The sequence below is a fragment of the Numida meleagris genome, chromosome 9 (genome assembly GCF_002078875.1).
Source record: "Numida meleagris isolate 19003 breed g44 Domestic line chromosome 9, NumMel1.0, whole genome shotgun sequence".
Lineage (NCBI taxonomy): Eukaryota > Metazoa > Chordata > Aves > Galliformes > Numididae > Numida > Numida meleagris.
Window position 1 is genome coordinate 11,291,010 of NC_034417.1, and position 22,489 is coordinate 11,313,498.

At 36.6% G+C, this 22,489-nt stretch overlaps 1 protein-coding gene across 2 annotated transcripts in view; it reads left to right on the forward strand.

Moving 5' to 3' along the window:
- Positions 1–22,489, forward strand: part of EFL1 (elongation factor like GTPase 1) — a 67,250-nt gene that overhangs the window by 37,711 nt on the left and 7,050 nt on the right. For both annotated transcript variants that reach the window (XM_021407728.1, XM_021407727.1), the window contains exons 16-19: positions 10,594–10,725; positions 12,757–12,904; positions 14,645–15,651; positions 19,193–19,377. In XM_021407728.1, the coding sequence (XP_021263403.1) occupies positions 10,594–10,725; positions 12,757–12,904; positions 14,645–15,651; positions 19,193–19,377 (1,472 nt within the window). The remainder of the gene's footprint in view (positions 1–10,593; positions 10,726–12,756; positions 12,905–14,644; positions 15,652–19,192; positions 19,378–22,489) is intronic.

Here is a 22,489-nt window from a genome sequence, read left to right on the forward strand (position 1 = left end):
GGACCCCAGCTGAGACCTGAAAAAGCTTCTCCTTAATGAGCTGAGAGCTTTCTGCCATCTGAGTGAGCTGGAAGCAGGCAGGATTTACAAAGTCACGTGGTATTGATTTAAACACATAGGACTTCAGTGTAGGTGGGCCTGAACCAAAACAGCATACTTCTGGGGGGAAAAAGAAAACACACTCAGAATGTGTAATTAGATGTACAATTAACTTAATGCATCGAGGACGAGTCAGTTTATTTGTTCCCATCATTTTAAGCTTCGTTGGCTAAATTATCATCATTGTAAACTCTGATAGAAGTCTAATTTCAGTGACTAATTGTACTCTTGAAATATTTAAGGAGCATTTGACTAAATCCTTGGTGATTTGGTAGTGTCATATGATAAAAATTGTACAAATGTTTTGCGTGGTGTTAAAGTTTTTGGTTAACCTTTGTGTGTTGCATGACTGTGAACCCATTAATCTAAATGGAAATGTGAACCTGCTGGTACTTCTAATTACATCAGTTATTGTATTTAAATATCAGCAGTGGCAGTCAAACTGGTTCCCTCTTCTCTAGTCTGCTGGAGCTGTTGAGGACAAGGAAGTTGAAAGCACATCTGATGAATTCCAGTGACAGCCTACATGATTCATTGATGCAAAGTGCTCTATCTTGAAAAGCATGCAAAACAGGATCTAAAATGTATGAAATCCTGGTGGTTTTGGCTTTCAGAGCTTTTCTACAAAAGACTAGATGTTTTGTGGCATGTTCAAGAAGCAAGTTCTCTGAGCAGTGGCCTTAACAAAGCCTGGATTTTCCTGAGGACTGCTGTCCTTAAAATCCTCGGCTTCCCTCTAAGCTGCTCCCATGCTAAAGTTGTGCATATCCCAGTGGGCCATCCAGGATGTGCATGCTGCTCGCCTGCAGCTGCTTCCAAGCAGGGTATGTAATCATTGTGCTTTGCCTGCCCTTTTTTTTTGTGTGTGAGCTTACCAGTTTTGGTCTCCCTTCAGCAGTTAGCTGTTGATTCCTACATAACTTGTGGAAACTTAATTACATCTGAACCCTTTCCTCTCAGGCATGGTTAAACTTAGTGGAAGTTGACAGCATGTTTAAAAGTCGTTGAAGGGAGAATACGTGATTACAGGAGTTGCATTTTCTTTAGAAAAGAGGCTAGAAACACGTACCATGTTAAACAGATTCTTCTGTATGCACAATCCCATCAGGAAGTATGACGTACTGTGTTGGAAGCAGCACTTCTCAACTGAAGAAAGTCTCTTATGTAATCAACAAGTTTTTCAGTAGAAACGAAAGCCATATACCAGAACTCTTCAAATACATTGATAACTGATACCTAGCAGTGGCAGATAGCCCCCTGTCTTTTGTTCAGAAAAGCAGCTGATGTTCTGTGCTTTACTTTGTCTTGAGAGGGTGACAGTGAAACGCGGAAAGAAACTTACTCATCTCTGGACCATAGTGGCTTTAAGTTGCTCTGGGGAGGTTCGAGTTGGATATTAGGAGAAATTTCTTCTCCAAAAGAGTGGTGATGCACTGGCACAGGCTGCCCAGGGAGGTGGTGGAGTCACTGTCCCTGGAGGAGTTCCAGAAAAGGCTGGATGTGGCACTGAGGGACATGGCCAGTGGGCATGGTGCAGTGGGTTGGTGGCTGGGCTAGATGACCTTAGTGGTCTTGTCCAATCTTAATGAGTCTATGATTCTTTGATTCTTTGAGAAGTAGTTAGCTCTGTGTACTATGTTAATGGGTGGAAAAAGGCATCTCTTAGGCTGTTTTATAATTTGCTGTAAAACCTCTACTGCTGTTGGGCTTTGTGAGGCTTTAGGAGTCACACTATCATTGATGTGTTGACTTGCATTTTCTTGGGCAGCATGACAGAAGCACTACCTATTACAAATCATGCTTATTACTCGAGTGAGCGAAGATTGGATGAGATGGCAAGCTGGCCTGTTTATTAGGTTAGTTTTATTCCGTGTATTTAGTTCCCGAATTGGCTTGCAGAGTGCCTGCCAAATGCCATAACTGGTGCTGAGGGAACTCACACATGGGGGGCAGGATGCTTTTTTGATGGCAGCTGTTAGTCATCTTTGCTGTATGTGGGATGGCACTCTAAAACTCTGCCTTTTGGAGTTGGGTCTCTTTCCCTTTTATCCTCTAACGCAAATGAAGTGCTCAGCGACTGATGTTATTACTTGTGAAAAGGAAATTAAACGTGAAGGGTTTTTCAGATGTGGAGATGTTGAAGTTCCAAGCTCCCTTCCCAGAACCTTCTGTCAGTCTCTCTTCTGCTCATGGCTTTAAGAGTTGAGGAGAACACTGTGGATTTTCATTGCGTGTAGGCTGGTGGGATGTAAGTAAAATTAAGCCTCAGTAGTGAGCCTTTATAAGCAGCATTAACAGTCAAGATTAGTTCTATTTAATTTCTCTTCTCCATTTTGAAATAGAGGAACATTTTAAAAGTCCATTCAATTATGTAGTCTTCTGCACTATCATTGGCAATTCTCCTATCTTAGAAATGATCTCTTCAGTATATTTTTTCCCATTTTCTCTCAACCTAAAGTTAATAAAAGCGAGTATGTTAGGAAGTCAATGTTATATGGACTATGAATTTCAATAGTAATACGCTAACTGAAGTAATGAGAATATTGGAGGGGGGGAAGTGGCAGTGTTAGTGATTTATGTGTGTACTTTTAACTTTCTGGAATCCCACCTTTACTGTTCACTAGAAACTTGTCACTATTCCAGCTACGTTATAAGATGGTGTTTAGAGCACATCTCCTTTCAATGTGAGATGAGTATTTTATGTCCCAGTCTTGGGCTGTTTTGCAGCAATAACTTCTTTTTTTTTTTTTTTTTTTTGCATCTAAATGCATTTCTGTTTATTTCTGAATTTATTTTGCCATTAAACTGAAATTAGTTGTGAATAACTTACTGTCATCAACTTAGGAAGCTGCTAATAGAACGAGTGTATTTAGGGCACTCTCTGTAATCTTGTGCCATCTCTTTGTACACTCATTGTGTCAAATATTTGTTATCCGAGGCATTGGAAAAGTACTTTCTTTTATTAAAACTTTTCTTCTAATTAAATATTCCCCAGAATGTTTTTTCTTGTAAGTACAGATCAGATATTTAAAGGTTTCTTTTAGCTTCAAGATAATTTTTATATTATCCTTTATCATCTTGAAAATTATTGTAATTAAAATAAACATCAACTTTTGTATAATGAAGACTCAAATTGTCCATTATTCATGGTACTTTGGAACACTTGAAGCCATATTTCCCAAGGCAACAAAATAAGCAAGCAGAAATCATTTATAGTCAAATGTAGTGGGGTGAGTGTGGGGATTGCCTATAATGGAGAAAATTAGGCATTAGGTTAGGTCTCGGAAATTTTAATTTTAATTAGTTACTTGCATGTCTTACAAGTTAACAGGATAAATGGTCAATGATTCGGTAGAACGTTTCCCACAGGATATTATCCACTTTTGGTAATTGGTTTGCTGCTTCTAGTTGTGATGTCATATCTTTGCATTTACTGAATGTATTGAATGATAAAGATCTTACATTCTTTTTTCAACTGATGAAATGAGTCAAATATATGGGGATCCTACAACTAAACAAATTCTAAAATCTAGCACAAAAGCGAAGAAGAAATTAATAAGCTTTTTAAGTTACCGTTATCTTTTCTATTTGGTATTTCTCATAGTAGCATTTAAATTCCCCATGTACCTTGTATATGTAGTGCAGAAGTTGTACCAATATGTTCATGTAGCCTTTTCTAGACAAACATGTCAAAACCTCCAAGACATCTGCAGATTACAATGAATTCTTTGCAAGATCAGTGCCTGAAGGCCTCATTAATTTTAACACCATTTATAATTGATTCTGGGAGGTAACATCTGGTAACATCTTACGTCTTATAATCCACAGTTTAAGAAAATGATATATACATGAATTCTGCCCATTTTCAGGACGTGTTATTACAACTGAATGAAAAATAAAATGGCATTTTCTCTCGAGTCAGTTTGGTTTTAGAGTGCACTATAACTGGTCTGATTTTAGAATAAATCAAAGTGAATCAGAGAGGTTTACTATAAAATGTTTTGAATTTTCTTTTATTTACAGAATATAACCAATGTAAACTATGTCTCTGCTGGAGGACGTCTGCAGCATAGACTTTCCTTGTTCTTCTGGTGCTTTATATCTTTTAGTATGTATTCCTTTTGCAAACTACGTTAGATATTCATATCAAGCCTAACAAAAAATACTTCAACTTTTTCCTTATTTTTCTTGACCCTTTTTTCCATGGATAACATGTATTACCAATTTTTACTTATATACTAGCTGGCGTTATGAAGAGTAATTAGCCCTATCTTTTTCTGTTTTCTGCTAGGCAGATGTCAGCATTATAGCTGGAGTCTTGGAGGGTTTAAGTATAGGAGTTACAAATAAAGTCTTTTTTTTATTTTATGTTTTATTTGAAATACTACTTCAGTACACCTCAACAGTAGTGGAAATCATCAGGACATGACTGGTGTGTGTTTATCTGCATGATCAAGTAGGAAAGCTTCCTGGAAATACCCAAAGCTACACTTGTAACACGTTGCTCATCTCCAAAGAATTGTGTACGTGCTTCTGAGAGCTTAGTTAATGCTCTGTTTTCTGGTAGGCTTTCTTTTTCCTTATAGGATGGCTGGGCAAAATTGTTTCCTTTGCATAGATGTTCCATATGAATTGCATTGCTGTTTTCCTGTAGAATATGCAATTTCACAGGTCTATTTACTAAAGCACATTTACTACTAATAAAAAAGCCCATCAAATCAATATTTCAGAAGGTTTCTAGATTATCAAAGCAAATATGTTGAAACAACCTTTTCTAAATTCCATTTGTTTGGGATGACAGCTGTGTTGAACTGCACCTAAAGTTCTGGAGGTCGTTAAAAAGAAATTAAGTAAATTCAGATGGGTTGCTGTCAAGTCAAGTTAAAATCATTTATTCAAAGTAATGATGAATGTAGAATTGGTTGATGTTTCATAGACCCTTGAAGATTTCTTGTATGGTGCGAAATGCTTTCCACATGCAGTAATGGAAGTATTAATTTGGTGTACAGGGTAACTGAGGTTGGTTCCAGTGTGTGTGCTGTCACGCTGCACAACAATCCGTCCACGTATTTACTGTTGTTTGGTATTCAAGCTTTCACATTATGTCAAGTTGAGCTACTATATCTAAAGGAATTAGAATGTATGGGCTTGAGTAAAACATGTGTTTTCCCGAGTAAAACAACTAACACTTTTATAAAATCACACTGTTCAGTGTCTATACGGAGAGCGCTTTATAAGATTAAAGGAACTTAAATTGGAGTAAAGATTTCTTCGCTTTATTTCTGGTGAAGCTACAAGCCAACAAGTGCGTGCATTGTTTTCATAGTAAGCAAGGGGAATCGTGTCAGATTTACAGATGTAAGCATGGATTTTCTTTCTAAGTTTCCATACTAAAGTTAAGCCGAACCATAAATATTTAACAAATAAGTTCATTTACTTGAGTTCTGAGCTCCAAAAGTTAGTATGACTTGCCAAAGGAAGTAATTCTGTAGCATAACAAAACTATCATTATTTGAAATACTTTAATCTTCTCTATTTATTTGTCTCATTGAGTAGCTTAAGGAAATGTGTATTTCCTTCTGGCTATACCTGTTTGTAAAAGCAGAAACCAGGTTCAGAAAGTGATGTGAGTTTTGTTTCATTCTTTTTACTTTAAGGTAAGTTTGTGCTCTAGGAATGGAATTCCTGACCGTTGGTGAGGACTGGGTGCAGGTGGGCCCGCTCTACATTATGGTCATCATTTGTAATATTTCACCGTTTAATGTAGAGTTGTGTGTGATTTTTTTATTTATGATTTGTTTTATAGTTTCCTTTAAAATGTTTTTTATTTTAGCCTGAGAAAAGCGTAGGGAATATCCTAATTACAATTGTCAGCTCTGTTAGTGGTTTGGAACTGTTGTATGTTATCATGCAGTCTAAATGTATAATCAACTATATCGTGTATTTTCTAAAGAATCTCAGCTGAAGATCAATGATAGTTGTTTACTAATTATATATGTTTGCAATTCTCTTTGAAACTGTAATCTCGCAATGGGAAATTTTAGTGGATTGTGTGTTATGTCACACTATTGCTTTCCTTGTATTTTCTTATAAAAGGAGATGCAAAGATTTGTTCTGTAACCTTTTAATTTTTTTCTAAGAGAACTCAGTGGTTTGCCATGGTACTTCTTTTTACTGCTCAGTGATTCAGTAGTAAAGCATTGAGGTGCTTCTTGCATCAAAAATTGCTTATTGCATTTAATGTTGTATCATGTAATTGTGTCCATTGGGGAATTAATTTCTTTATGACGTTTTTAATAATATGGGTGGCTTTACTTTCATCTGATCAGAAAGTTAATGCTCTGTTTACACTCCACTTGTTGCGATCCTACTAGAAAAGTTCTGCAGTAAAATTATAACTTAACTCCCTTGTATTGAGGAACTGAATTGAGGGGTCTGGTTACTAATCTCTGGCATTAGGTAGAATTTTTAGGTAGACTTCTTTGAAATTTCAGAAGAAATGAGGATGAAGGCTTCTTGCATCTCTTAAATACTAGTGACCATTAGAAACTCAGCTGAAGGAGAACGGAAAGAGGAAATGAAATACAAAAGAAAATGTTGAATTAACTTTATGTGAAACAATTAGGAAGTACTGAAAACAGCTAGAATCGTGGAAATACTGTACAATATTCTGTTTTACAAGCAATTTCATGTGCTTCAGAAGCAAGTATGAACAACTGAGGGATAAGTGCACAGATGAGATGAGCAGGCTCACGAGCAATCTGTGCTAACATGTGGTCTGTATTATAGAAAAAGTTGATGAAATCTCAACTAGAATGTGGTCTGTGTCTTGATTTACATTCCCTTCTCTTCCAGAAACAGTTTCTAATATAGAAAGGTCAAGTTCTGCCCTCAGATGTTTCTGCGCAGTGCCCATGAGACTCAAGGGAAACAAGCTTTAAAATCTCGTGCAATAAATGTATAATAAGAAGCATTCTTAAGGCATAGTAGCTACTTGCTTGTCCAAAGTCCCTACAGTTACTGTCATCTAATCCTAGTAATCTGTAAAACATTTCAAGGTATCTTGACTATAAAAATGCTTGCAATTATATTTCGGTTTACTCCTACCAGAAGTCAGTTCCTTCTTGGAAAAGTCTTTCTCCTTTTGCTTTTATTAAATAATGGGCAAAGGGGAATTTGCCCATAGGCAAATATGTGATAGGTTTGAGTGAGAATGGTGATCGCTGTGGAGTTATTTTCATTAATTTCTTCATGAGTTTATTATTATTTGGCAAATGTATTTTACCCTTCTGTTTGTCCGTGTTGGCTTTTAGCATGTTTATCTTGAGGAGAAGTGGAAAATGTCTAAGAGCAAATTATATTTTTAAGGTGGATTTGAGAATTTGTTTCCTACTGTGTGTTTTTATCTTTTTAAAAATATTTCTTTTAAAATGAAAAAATTTCTTTTAGGATGAAAAATATATTTGCGTTACAGTCCAAAGAAAACTGTAACAGTTTTAGTATTTGTAAATTCCCTTTGAGGGGGGAAAAAAAAAAGGCACATACTTGTTTTAAGATTTTAGATTGTGTAGATGTACAAAGCTCACATCACACCTCCTTTTACATAAATGATGAAAGAGCCTGCATGGCCTTTCTTCACTAATGCATAGTGCAGTGCCAGGAGTGCTTAAACCAGGAGGCTTTGCATGTTGTAATGTCCTGATCTTTCCAAACAAACAACGTTGATAAGAAACGATATATTTCAGTGGAGACAGAGTCTTACTGGGAAGATTAACATGAGCTCTTGGCATCACTTAGTTCCTTACGCTGTCAGAACTTGATGTGTCTCCATTCCAGTGCAGCCAAGGATTCTTAACTGCTGTTATCATCAGTGGGAGAAGATAAAGATCCACAGAACTGATGTGTTGAGGTAGTCACAATGTGGCAGAAGTCAAAATTTAAACAGCTTTCATTCTTCTTTGTTTGATTTTTGACAATGCAAACTGAATGGTTTCCTTATCTGATTGAAGAAGTTGTGCATGATTGTGCTGTCTGCTTCATTTTTTGCGTCTGGAAAGAACATGAAATGCTAAGTCTTTCAACATCAAAAGGAACTAATTACATCAGTCTTTTATCTGTTATGGATCCTTATAGCTAAATTCAATGTGAAAAGTGTGCTTCACCTTTAAAGGCTGCCAAATTAGCATCTAAAGCGTAGTGGTTACCAGCAAGACACAGAAGCAAAAAAATATATGGAATCTTGTCTTAAATTTTGATTTCAATCATGATTGAAATGCTTATCTGTTTTTACCATGTAGTTTTTGTCTTCTAATAAAAGGATGAAGATATACTCAGTAGTAATTGCTTAGTAGGTGTGGCTCTTCGCCATCCATTACAAAATCTGTAAAGGTAGTTTTACTCTGTATTGGGAAGTGAAGGCTGTTAGACAGTATATAATGTAATATGTGATATTTCCAGTAAGGAGTTTATATACAATGAGCTGTTGTGTCCTGAAGTTCACGCGTTCCTCAGAGTCAGACTTCAGCATTTTCTTTTGAACAGAATTTACGTGATTTATCACAAGGCAGAGTCAATAAAAAGAAGCAGTTTCCTAATCATGTTAGTTCTCAGATTTAAAAGTTTCCCTAGATATTTTAACTCCACCTTATCTTAATAAAATAAATAAAGCCAATGTGCAACACACTGCTTTATGGCATCTTTATTTAGTTGTGTGACAGAGAGCATGCTTTGTGGGTTAGGTTGTTCTTTGAGAGACGACTGCCCAAAAATACTTGCAGTGCTGTAGAGTTTTTCATTCTCATCTCACCTGAAACATAAGAGCAGTCACTTTCTCATCTTTCTTGCATAAGCAGGTTTTTCTTCTCTGTGGTTCCTTTCTTTTTGAAAATAAGTGTACAACAAAAGAACAGCTGAGCACATCAAAATCTTAAAAGTGGAGGCAAATATATAAGGATAATTTGGGGGTGTCTTTTCTAAGTACATTCAGCCAGTTAACATTAATATCCATAAGCTAAATGTCAAATAGAATGTCTCAGTGCGATTGATCGTAAGATTGATGTAGCAGCATTATAGCAGAATATTTCTCTTGTTATTTGATGTGGTACTTTGGAATTAGTTAGGTTATGTTTTCTTGTAATAGTATTCAGAAAATGTTAGCGTTTGCTTTTAATTATATAATGCAGAAATGGTCCGAGAAGTTTGTATCTTTGGTTTGATGGGTGTGTTTTGTTTTTTTTCCTTTTTTTGCCAACATTCATTACCAATAGCTTTATTTAAGTAAATATATTACTAGGGCTGAATGCTGCTCTCTGCTAGCGCATGCAGTTAAGCGATCAAAATACTCAGGCTGTAAATCGAACAGATTCACATGGAAACAGATCTTTTTTATTTTAGTGTATTACTGTTGCCAGACACGAGTATAAGTTTTGTACTTTCACCTTCAAATGCAAAACAAAAGAGCAGAGAGCTTTAGATTTTCTTCATGGTAGTTAAAATGCTGTAATGTCTGTCAAGAAAAGACTGCGTCTGTCTGATGCAAGATTTGATAACTTGGTTGCTCTGCTTCACGCTGCATTGTGAAAAGAAGCTGTTCACCTCCCCCTTTAAATCATTTTCTTTTTACCAGCTGGAGAAGATCAGAATAAAACTGACCGTCCCTTTACTCAGTCCCTGGTGGTGATGATGATCCAGCATTTGTTTTTCATTCAAACCACATGTTGAATAAGTGAAAAAGAGGAAATACATGCTGGTCATAGGTCAGGTGCAACACAGAGTTTATACGGATTAATTTTCACTGTAGCTTCTGCTGTCCTGCATTTAAAGCTGTTGAATGCTGTTCTGCATCCAGTTATTTTTAAGGAAAGTTTTCTTAAATAGTCACTTCTCAGATTTTGGCATACCCTACTGGGCAGACACTTGGCCTTCGGAGCTGTAGAAACAGCCCGATTCTGCAGATGATAACTCTGCAGCAGACAGGCTCTTCAGAATTGAAATTCCCTCATGATCTCATAGGGTGGAAGCTGACTCTCTTTGTTTCTGTTCTCAAATAAGTGAGACCAAGCCAAAAAAGAACCTGGAACCGCATTAGGGTGATAATGGAGGGCTGAGACTAAGAGCTTCTCTGCTTATCCCTCCTCTGGCATTAGGAGAGAATGGGGAGGAGAGAGCACGGATCCATCCCTTTGTCTCCAAATACAAATTTAAATTCTAATCAAGTGTAGTTTATGAACTAAAGGTTCTGTTTTTTCTTATTAAATTACATGTGCATTGAATTTGTACTTCTAATGAAGTACTGCCCTGTTTGTTTTTTGTGGTAGAGAATCGGAAAAAATGACTGCATGCATATTTTACCAAATAGTTGATAAGAACAGCCAGGAGTTTTTAATTCTGATTTTGTAATTAGAATAATTTTGCTTTTTTTTTAAGATTGTGTGTTTAGTCTCTATTCATATGACTGTGTTTTCTTTTCTTTTTTTTTCATCCAATTTCTATTAGGAATAGGTGGCCTGCAAGATTTTGTGCTAAAGTCTGCCACTTTGTCAACGTCACCAGCTTGCCCACCATTTACACCTCTCAACTTTGAGGCTACACCAATTGTGCGGGTAGCTGTTGAACCAAAGCATCCAAGTAAGTTTGAAAGGAGAATTCAGTGTGACAGCAGCTCAGCTTCCCACTCTCGGTGATTGAGCTAGTTTATGATCTATCCATTAATTTAAGTGATAGGTCCAATATAAACCAAATTAATCTAGATGGACATATTTCATTGTCCTAGTGACTTCTTCTAGCTGGTTTGCCCATGTCTCAGTAAGGGGTGAGTTACAGAAGCTCTTGCTGCACATTTTATAGTCTCTTAGCTGTATCACATTAAGACACTACATGATACTAACATTTCAGTATTCCTTTACTGTGAAGGTAAGTAAAGCATATCTTTGTGTTCTTCACCTCTTCTGCCATTCTTCTATGCCATATCATCAAGCTCTTGATGCAGATTTGCAGTATTTCCACTACTTTCAGTTTCTAATTGATTGCTACCCACTGCCCCCAACCAGAGTACTGTATCTCTGATGGTATTTCAGTTTCAGTCCAATTTCTGTTTCTTGTTGTGGTGTTAGTAGAAACAAAATAACTAGCTCCCAGTTCAAATACAAAACTCTCTAATGTTGAAGTTACATGGGTTTTTTTTGTTCATTTTTTTTTGTTTTTATGAAGTGATAGGACAGTGTAGCAGATATTTGTCTCAGCTGTTTGAGTAATAGATAATCGTATATTGCACATCCTCATTTGTTAAAGCAGTTTTGAAAATATTTAAAGTTTCTAGCTCTACTAAGTGTGATATTAAGTTGAAAATTGTAAAGGAATATAATTCTAGAACTACTGTAATTCTGGAGTGTTTTTACTGAGGAGATGAGTTCTTAAATCACTAACTTGTCCTTCCTTTAGTAACTCCTGAACCTATTGTTTGTGCCAGATTTGTTAGAGATACAGAAGTCTCAGAGGTAGCTATACCTGTAAAAGTTTCCTGAAAATGAGCTGCTGCTTGCAGTATCAGAAGAAAGCAAGATTAGGCCATTGCAGGCTCAGCTTGAAAGCAATCCATTTTCCAGTGAGCTGCATATAGTCTTGGGGTGACCCACGCATGTTGTCTCATGTGGGTGCGTGTATGGTTACTGTAGGCTCTTAAAGAGAAGCCATTCATCCTTTTCAGAATGTGTAAACGCAGAATACAAATTTGAATGTCAATGTTTCGCTGTGGTGACCATCTGAAATAATACTATTTCTTCCACTTTTTGTTTATTGTTTAATTTCTAGTTTTCTAAGTTACTTTTCTGTTATAGACTTAAAAGTTTAGTATTAAATGTGATAATTGTTCTAATAGTCTCCAAGAAAATGACAAGTATAATGTCACTGTTCCTTCTGAATATGGATCTGCATTCCTTGAAAGCCTGTGGGTGTTCTTTACCCCTTATGTAAAGTAAGAAAAAGGAATAATCATTTTTTAAATTATTTCTTTAATTTTGAAGGGCTGCTGACATGCTGTTTTATGCATAGATTTGATGTGGACAAGCCAAATTTGACTCAGCTGTGACTGTTCATTAACTTAAAGACAGCTCTTTTAAAACACCTTCATTTTAGAGATGTCTGTGCTTTATTTCACTGAAAACCATACACGTTCCTGATTTTTTTTTTTCCCCCCTTTTCAGGTTGTAATAGCATTGAAGTTTTTTAGTGGCTTCCAGTTTAAATCCCTCTAGTACTTCAATTCAATCTTCTATGCTTTATAAGTAGTCCATGTGGAGTATGGCATACTAAACCTAAACTCAACTCAGTAAAATAAAGTAGCAATCCATTCTAACGTGTATCATTGTAATGATTGTATAATGTGAATTTTAGCAGTATGTAAATTCTTGGAGGTAAATTGTGATTATAGCTTATGTCTTCAGTTGTTGTTCTTCAGACTCACAAAAAGTAGCAGTTATTAAAAAACAAAAATTGCCACAGAAGCACCTGAGAACTTAGAAATTATTCAGAAACGTTCAGATAAACTATGCATTTGTATTTAGGCTCCAACAAAATGAGTATTACTGTTTTCTCAAAAATGTCTGTCTTCAAGTATCCCTTCCTTGGTATTATTTTGTTATTAATACCTTCTTTTGCCAGGTGATATGCCTCAGCTGGTGCGAGGAATGAAGCTTTTAAACCAAGCTGATCCATGTGTCCAAGTTCTAATCCAGGAGACAGGAGAGCATGTGCTAGTGACAGCAGGAGAAGTTCATCTGCAGCGCTGCTTGGATGACCTGAAAGAAAGGTTAGAAGGGCCAGGGGGAAGGAATATTTTTGTTCAGTAACTGTGTTTCCTATTTCCTTGTCAGTTAGATGTATCTATCTTTCATTTATGTTATGGTAAAATAGCTTTTACCATTGGATCAAGTATGTGCAGATGTGCAGATGCAACTAGTTCACCGTTTTTATAAAGCCCATATTCAAGGGAATTATAAATGGCAGTAGCTTCAGGATTCCAATTAAGAATGTAGTGATGTAATTTGTACAAAATAGAAACCGTGAGGGCAATCAGGTCTGGCAACTGAACTCCCAAAAGCTAGGAAGCAACAAGACCATAATCCTTTTCCTTTGCTCTTGACCCATACCACTTCCGGTTAATACTGGACAATGCTTACTTATGGAAGTTAGAGTGGATCACTTCCAAATTGAATATGTTTTTAACGTTATCCTCATTGTGACTTAGTGCAACACGTTTGTATTGTTTCTGAAAAAACATTGTAGATGTACTGCTGCAATTTACACAGCATTTTTCCCCAGGATGTGTAAAATCTTTGTTGGCGTTATTCCGACTTCTGAAAAAATATTTAATAAAATAATTAATGATGGTGAGATAGGATGTTACTGAGCAGCTAGTGGCAGTCTATATATTTACTTTTCTAAGACTTTCTTTTGTAAACGTGATTTTGATTTTTTTGAGTGGCCATTTTACTTGACTTTTAAGAGAATTATAAGGAGTCAAGAGTCACCATTTCATAATGTTCCAAACAACCAAAGCACATGAACACTGTGCTTGTAGTGTCATAAGCAGAAACAACACCTGAGGGCACAGAGTGGCAGGACTCCCACTACCAACTCACATGACACATGGTCTGATGCCTTTTTTCTCACTTGGGTACCAACGCCCAGAAGGAGAAAGGGCAAAGTGTATATACTAGTACTTTGAAGGAGGGGGTTGCTGTCTTCCACCATTTCTTGTGTGTTACATTTGTGTTCTGATGGTGGTATACTTCAGTAAACTACTAAACTGTGAAGTGGAAAGGTTGTGATCTGAAATGCTAGTTTAGTTCTAGTATAACCTAACAGGTTATAGAACCGTGGTTCTGTCCTTCTTTACAAAAAACTTTTCAATTTACCTAGGGCTGCATTTTTTCCGAGCATCTTCCTGTAGTAACGGCTGTTCTAGTTCAAACCAAATGTCTACCTAACTCCATGTCATATGTCCAACAGAGTGATTTAAAGTAGATGTTTAGGAAAGAGTAAAAACAAAGTAGTCAGATGCAGAAACTCCTACTGATACTTTGCTGGGCCTAGATTGTTTTCAGTTCAGGGACAGTTCAGGGTCTGCTGTGGTTTGGTTATCACCTAATCCCTTTCAGCCTTCCTTTTGCCCCTCATGATTTTGTAGACTTCTATCATATCCTTGAAACATCTGAAGACTAATATTTTCATACCATTGGTTTTTCTAGTTCTGTGATAGCTTTTTTGAGGGGAAGAACAACAGCATGTAGTTTTCAAGATGTGAGTGAGCCAGTGATTTATAAAGTGACATAACAGTGCTTTTTCTTTTGTTTTGCACTGTTACTTTCTTTTTTGAAGTACATGATATTTTTAAGAGTTTGAAGTACATCATCTGGTAATCCGTGTTACAGTCAGATTTATTCTTGAACATCTGTTCTGTGTTAAGGCCACTGCCCTACCTTCCCCAACCCCTCATTTTAAAAGTAATTTTAAAAAATAAAACTAATTTAAAAACTTTGTTTTACAGGTTTGCAAAGATAGAGATCAGTGTATCAGCACCTATTATTCCATTTCGAGAAACGATAACAAGACCTCCAAAAGTTGATATGGTAAATGAAGAAATAGGAAAACAGCAGAAAGTTGCTGTCATACACCAAACAAAAGAGGATCAAAATAAAATTCCTGAAGGAATTCAGGTCGATTCAGATGGGCTTGTTACAATATCTACTCCAAATAAACAGGCTACTCTCAGCGTAAGAGCGTTGCCACTTCCTGAGGAGGTAACTCGACTTCTTGAAGAAAACAGTGACTTGATTCGAACTATGGAGCAGCTCAGCACGTCTCTGAATGAAGATAAAAAAGCTCACGAGATAAATCAGAAGACTATTGATAAGATAAAGGAATTCAAACAAAAATTAGAGCAAAATCTGCAGGGAAGGAAGTGGAGAAATGCAGTTGATCATATCTGGTCATTTGGACCACGGAAGTGTGGGCCTAATATTTTGTTACATAAATTTGAAGGTTATAAAAATTCTGTGTGGCAGTGCCTTGGGAATGCTGAGAAAGAAGTAAGTAAGTATGGAGACTTTGACAACAGCATAGTAAGTGGATTTCAGCTGGCTACGCTTTCGGGTCCCATGTGTGAAGAACCCCTCATGGGTGTGTGTTTTACAGTGGAAAAATGGGAAATGAATAAGGTTGGAGAGACGCTTTCATCTAAAAGTCGGGATTCGGGGGAGTGTGGTGCTGTAGAACATAAAGAAAGCGAAGATACTGTTTCTCCCACAAGTAATTGCACTACTGATGGTTGCAGTGAGAATGAACACGAACAGAGCAGTCAAAATGTTCCAAAGTCACTTGAAAAAATTAGTAAAAACAAGGGAGAAGTTTTACTTACAGATTGTTATGGCCCCTTCTCTGGACAACTGATTGCCACCATGAAGGAAGCTTGTCGTTATGCTTTGCAAGCAAAACCACAGAGGCTTATGGCAGCAATGTACACCTGTGAAATTATGGCTACTGCAGAAGTTCTAGGTAAGGCAACACAACCCTTTGTCAAGAATTTGCTTTCTGATTTGACGCATAAATTTTTAGATATCTAAAATTTGACGGAACCAGAAGGTAGAAAAGGATGAAAAAAAAAGTCAGAGGTTTTTTGTAGTTCTGTAGTAGATTTCTGCAATGACTCTCTGATGCCTGCTTGCAATACTATTAAACTTACCCTAATGTTTGTTCTTGGAGTTCTCCGTAGATGTTGGTTATTTGTTGTAAAACTCTTCTGTCATGCACATAAGCATGATACTTGAGTCTAGAAGCAAGTGTATCAATATTAAATTAGAAAAACGCAATCTAAATTGCTGTTCACAAAGAATGCCCACTACTGCATGATTGTTTATAGTGATGTGATTAACACGCATCGTCTCATCAGTTGCACCATAAAATAAAATGGAAACATGGCTTTCTAATGCATATATATGCTTTTAATGAGTGTAATTTAGGACTCAGATGTACAAGCAGATTAGTCCAGTTAAATGAATGTGAGTTAGGTGGTGATAGCCATGGGCACGCGCTGGTTCATTACAAATCCATTATTATGGATAAGCTGAAGCTAATAAATTGTGTCCTTGAGGGTGGGTGAAGAGCATGCTTGCTGCACAGTAAGAGCTGACAGTTGACTTGTGATAAAACATTGACTTTTGTAATTTAATTTTTTTCAATTGCTGTTCTATGCATTGATATCCAGTTGAGCTTAATAAATTTTTGTATGACCTGCTTGTTTCTAAGATTTTATAGGGAACTCTTGTGTTTGGAAGACTTAAAGCTAGACTCTCTTTTCATTTTGCTTATGCAAATGAAAATTAATTGAGAAAGGATTTTATCAGACACTATTGTGGCTTTTGTTTCTGGATTTGATAGCAATACTCATATTTTTATTTTAATTAAAAAAAAGAAAGCCCTAGATCAGAGCACTTAAGGGAACAATTCATATAGCTTCATAGTATTATCTCTGGCTCAGTTTTATAAGTGAAAACACACCAACTCCAAAACAGAAGAGCAGCTCCTTTTCCCTGTTTGCTAAGCTTATGGTGACCCATAGACTTGAAAACGGTGATCCTGTTGTATGTGCTCAGTATTTCTATTTAGTGTGAAACTTGTTCTTTTAAAATAAATTATTTCAGCATTCAGGGTAAACAAATAGTTTAGCATTTTCCTTTGACCTTTGGAAGAGTGCTGCAGTATAGTAAAATGGTGAATAGAACTTAAATATTTAAGAAGCTGAACATAACACATCTTTAAAGTGAGTCTGTTATGCACATATTTATTCTGTATGTTGGAGCATCTTGAAGCTATTATTGAAGTAATGTCATTGTTTCAGAGTAATTGTTACGATGATTTTTGAACAGCAAGTCCATGTGGTGTTTTTTTAGGGATTGATGCTGCTGAAGCCATTCGTTATTTCAGCTTATTAGTGCAGAGTTAAGACCTGTATTTCTTCAGTATAGTGGCACCTGCCCATAGTGGCAAAACTGAAGACCTCACCTAGCTTCTTTGTGCTAGCCTTAACTGAGACAGTACTCCAGGCTGCTTGAATGAAATGCTTGTTGCTGGAAACCTGAAGTAAGCTCAGTAAATTGCCTTCTGGTTTCTATGTTTTGGAAGGCTGGTCTTCAAAGAACTGTGCCAAGAAAATATGTTCCTCTAAAGTGCTTTGTGATAAATGTTCCCTTATCTTATTAACATTCATGTAAGTTTTTCTAAGTCCTACTTATCACAATTAGAAAATTTTTTTTACTTTTAACATTAATTAACATTAATAACCTATAAAGTGGTTTTGTACTTACTTGCTTGAACAAATGGCTTTAATGTACATTGTGTGGTTCATCCACAACATATAAACAGTGACCACAACGTGATGCTTTTTTTGGTGTGTGTGCTTAACCTAAGTTTTAAAGCAGTATGTGCTTAAACTCACTCACTGATCTGTGAGCTGTGCTGATATGTGACCCTTTCATAGCTCAGAGCTTTCTGTAGTCACTGGAATTTTCTTGGACTTGAAGTTGTTTAGTTTTGCGACCAAAGGCTGTCCTTGCATGGCAGACTCAAGTGGCTTCTCTTCAACATGCTTTAATCCTTCTGACATTTGAAATATATAATCTTAAGTATTTCCTCACAAGCAGTAAGAACACTATTGTGCATAGTAAAGGTGATGTTCAGCTAGAGGAGCGGTGAGGAGGTCCTGGTAAGGGCACGAGCAGATAAAATCATCAGTGATGATGGGAAGAACGCTTCAGCCCACGTTTTATTAGAGAATTAGAAACTCTGCAGGGGTTGGTATTAAACTGATGCTTCACTGTCCACATCTGACAGGAAGATTTTACTGCACTACCTGTGTGCTTGTGCTAAATTTCCTTACCAAGGACCAGATTCCATATTTAAAAAAAAAAAAAAAAAGCAAATAAACCTATGTCAACACTTTCTTCAATATCCTATAAGAGGCTTAAAATAGATATGCAAATAATGTGTATGACTATAGTAATAGTATCTTTCTGTCAAGTCAGAATAGGTGGAAATTACTATGAAGTAATGGATATTTCTAGTTATTTCCAGGAAGAGTCCGTGTTTAAAAACTGCCAATACATGTCCATGGTTTTTTTTCAGCTAAATGTAAAATATGTGAATGTCTTAAAAAATGATATAAACTTGTTTTTTGCTATTAGGTATTTCTAAAGTTAATTTTACGTCTAATAGTAATTATTCATACTTGTAAATTAAGGCATTTATAAAACATTTTTTTCAGTATATATATTTTTCTGTGCTTTTTATTTTCATCAGTAGGAATGTAGATGAGCTTTTGTCTGTAGAATACTTAACTTGCAAAAAACATTTTAACTGCAAATTAATGCCTTCTGTGAAGCTGAACGTGAGTGTTTTCAGAAGTGCTTTTATGATATCTGCAGTGTGTTTTAAATGACTTGATATTTGGGAAGGAAAAATAAAAATTGCTGCTGACACACTTAAGGATTCATTAATTAAGAACTATTTGGACACCTTAAATGTAATAAATATGCAATAAACAAGTTTTGTATGCCTTAGAATAGCGCGGCAGTACTTGGGCCAGAGGTAGCAGATAAGGAAATGGTGAGCCAAATAAACTTTTAAAGGTAGCTGGGATATGATTTCTGAGCAATGTTATTTCGTAGTAGCATCTCTTCGCTTGTGATGTTTCTCAAATATTTGGTTATCTGAAGTAAAGCACGTTTGGCACGTAATCTGGCAAAGTGCCTTTTATGCTATCACATGCCTGTTTTTTAAAATATACGTAGTATGTGTGTTATCTAGATCCATACAGTAGTCAGTTTATTAACTGTTATTCATGGATTCTGCACATGGTACTGGCAGAATGTGTTGTTTGTCTGAATTTAATGGATTCACTTAAAATTTTACAGGGAAGAACAAGAGCTGAAGAAATGATGTATTTTATATAATGCTCAAATTTCCTGAGTAAACATGTATTTCTCTTAACGGAGCAGAATATGAATGTATTGGTAAGCTCATCAAAGTAATGTCTTTGCAGGTCGTGTGTATGCTGTCCTGTCCAAAAGAGAAGGCAGAGTGTTACAAGAGGAGATGAAAGAGGGAACGGATGTGTTTATTATTAAGGCAGTCCTGCCAGTAGCAGAAAGCTTTGGTTTTGCTGATGAAATCAGGAAGAGAACTAGTGGCCTGGCCAGTCCGCAGCTGGTGTTCAGCCACTGGGAGGTAAAAATATCTATTCACTCCATCTGGTTTGGTGATCTATTTCCTGTAGATGTGGCAGACTGGAATAATAAGCGGAAAAGGTTAAGTTTTGGTCAAGACGTTTGATTAATTCATTTTTGAAATGAAAAAAGGTAGCTTTATATTGGTCTTAGTTACTTTTATAGATGATGCTATTCAGAAATGGGGTTGTATTTTCTTTAGATGGATGCTTTGTATTTCATTGTCAACTAAGTGCTTCAGAAATGCAACTGATTCTTCATAAATTAGTTTCTGTGAATTGTACATGCCTTTTAAAATTAATTCTCTGATAAACTTATTTGAGTGGGGGTGGAAGGCTACTGCTAATAGAAAATGCAGCAAGAGATCCAATTTATTTGATAAGTGTCCTTTCAGTGATTAACAGATACTTCAGGGTGTTTTTTGTTCTCATGTATTCCAACTCAAGGTATGTTTCCATGCTAAAAGACAAAGGGAATTGATTAAATTCTTTCAAAATCAGGTCTGACCGCAGTAGATGGAAGTGTCCTCAAAGTCATTTCCTTTGTTCATCTTTGTCACTTAAGGAAATGAACAGGTAAAAGTAGAGGTGTAAAGAAAAAACTAAGATGGGAAAGCTAATAAGAACTGTTATCAACTGCAAGCGCACTTTATTTTGTTCCTACGGTGCAGATCTTCAAGGAGTAAAACAGAAAGCTTTAAATTAGAGTTCCTCGTTAAAGAAAAACAAAGCTGCATTGTCGGAGTCCTTGGAAGACTTAATTGAGGGAACTAAAAATAGGTGCAGGGGAAGGAGTCTAAACTAATGACATTAACTTTTTAAAATAATTGAAGTCTAGATTTTTAATTCTTTCGAGATCAGATGTTCCCTTATTTGATGTTGGGACCATAGGAGCTTTTGTTAAATGGATTAGAAAGTCTTACTTTTACTGTTCTGTCTTCTGTTTTGTGACCTCAAATGTCAAGTCTGAGTACAAACAACTATAGATTTTTGAGGTCAGGAGTACTCCGGGCAGTTGCCAGTTGTGGTCTACTCACCTCTGTTTCTCTGCAAAGTATGTGCTGGTTTTTCACACTGTGTGTATTCTTCCCATCTTCCTGTAGCTGAATTGTCCTAATAGGAGCATGTGTTAAATACTTCTGTAGCAGTATTTCTTTGTTAGCAGTTCCTGTAACTGCCTGAGGAATTTTGTGCGAGTCCTAATTCGAAGAAGAGCATCTCTGAAAACCAGTCATGTCATGTGCTATCAAAAGAGTTGTGAATCCTTGAAACAATACTTTTCGCCTTCCTTGGCAGCACTACCTTACTGGTGCTAAAAAACGCAGTGGATAAATGCAACACATATAAATAGTGTGTGTTCAAACAATAGACAACAACAACTTGGTGTGTATAGGGATCTAAGTGTAAGCCAGTACAGATTAGGTACTTCAAACCCATAAGTATTGGCAGGATTGTGTACAGTAAATTTTTTTCAGTTTTGGATGTCCTCATCTGAAGTGCAGCTGGTGAGGCTTTGTGGCTTAACTGGTCTTTTGTCTGAACTGTCTCTTGTATCAGTGCCCCAGAGGGATATCAGTCAGAAGGACGATAATTCCAGCTAACCGTTGTTCTCTGCCAGTTTCCTTAGGATTTGTGGCTACTGTGCTGCAATGCTAAGCAAAAACCGAAATCCCTTGCCTCTATGACCTTCCCTTCTATCCCCAAACAGCACCATACATTTTCACACTGTCAGATGTTACAAATTTCCCATGAAGGAAAGTGTTCACGCAGTTACAGATATGCATAGGAGAGGGAGATTTGAGCAACTGGCGATATTTTCTTAAGTTGACCCACGAGAGAGGTTGTAATTATAGCTAGTTTGTTAAAATGTGGTGGTAGTAGGAAAAGTGACTGTGTGAGCCGGTCACCTTTCTACCTGGCAAATGTAATGGTGGGGAAGGAGGTTTTTGTTACTTTTAAAGTCACGCTCATTTTTTTTCTGACTAAATAAGCCCTTTACTAAGCTACAAGCGCTGCTGGCTCTGTTTAGCGATGGCAGAGGGAGCGCATTCTATTCTCACTTCATCAGCAAAATTGCTTAATAAGCATCGTTTTCAGAATCTCTGGTGGTGGTGTGACAGGGAAGCCAGAAGAAATAGTTTGTGTCTCAGATCACATGAGAAATTTGTAAAGCTATTCTCCGGTTCTTCCGCCAAAAACAAAACGAGGACAGTTTTCATCGTTAGGTGTGACTTTGACAGTCTAAAGTTACTGATGCATTGTCACAGTATATCAACAGTATCCATGCTATATACGTAATAAGTACCATTCATTTTATTTGAATGCCAAGTATTTCGTGTATCATACTGTAAGATACAGTGTGAACTCTGCGATCTCACGCTGTATTTTCCGTGGTGTTAAAGATGGATAGGCAGCGTAGTAGCTGTTGGGTTTTGTCTCGCATTTGCCGTGTTACTGAGTGTGTGTCTGCTGCATTAACTGCGTTCTATTCGATCCCTGCTGTGCCTCTCTGCATTGATTCCAAGTGGTGTTTCCTCAGTGTGCTTTGCTCATTAGCTGGGTGCCTGGGACATGGGATTTTCTACACAGATCTTGTTATCCCCATTTTACAGTGAAGTGCCACTTTTTCATATTTTTAAATTTTCAAAGACTTAATTCCCATGAGATTATATGTATGAAGTTAGGATTGTTTTTTTCATTACTACTATTTCATTAATATGATTTGGAGACTGTAAGATCAGGAAGGTCAGTAACAGCACAGATGTTTAAATGACTCTCTGGAAATGAAGCTTCCAGTTAATTTGTCTTGTGTAGTTCACATTGCTCCAGCCGCAGGGAATAGAGTGGTACATGTATCGAGGTTTATCTTGTCAGATGCTCCTTTGTTTTATTCATTTCTTCTGTCATACTTAAATTTATTTCTGCCTGTAGAGGATGGAACCGAATAACCAGTAGTGGGAACTTTCAGTTTGGTCCCAGATTAAATAAATTCATGTTAAAAGACAGTCAAGTATTATTTTCCTTATGCTATCGCTGTGTTAAGTGTATTGGGTTTACTTCACCCTATTTTCTTAGCTTGTGATTTAAACTTTCTTTTGAATTTCTAGTTAACAG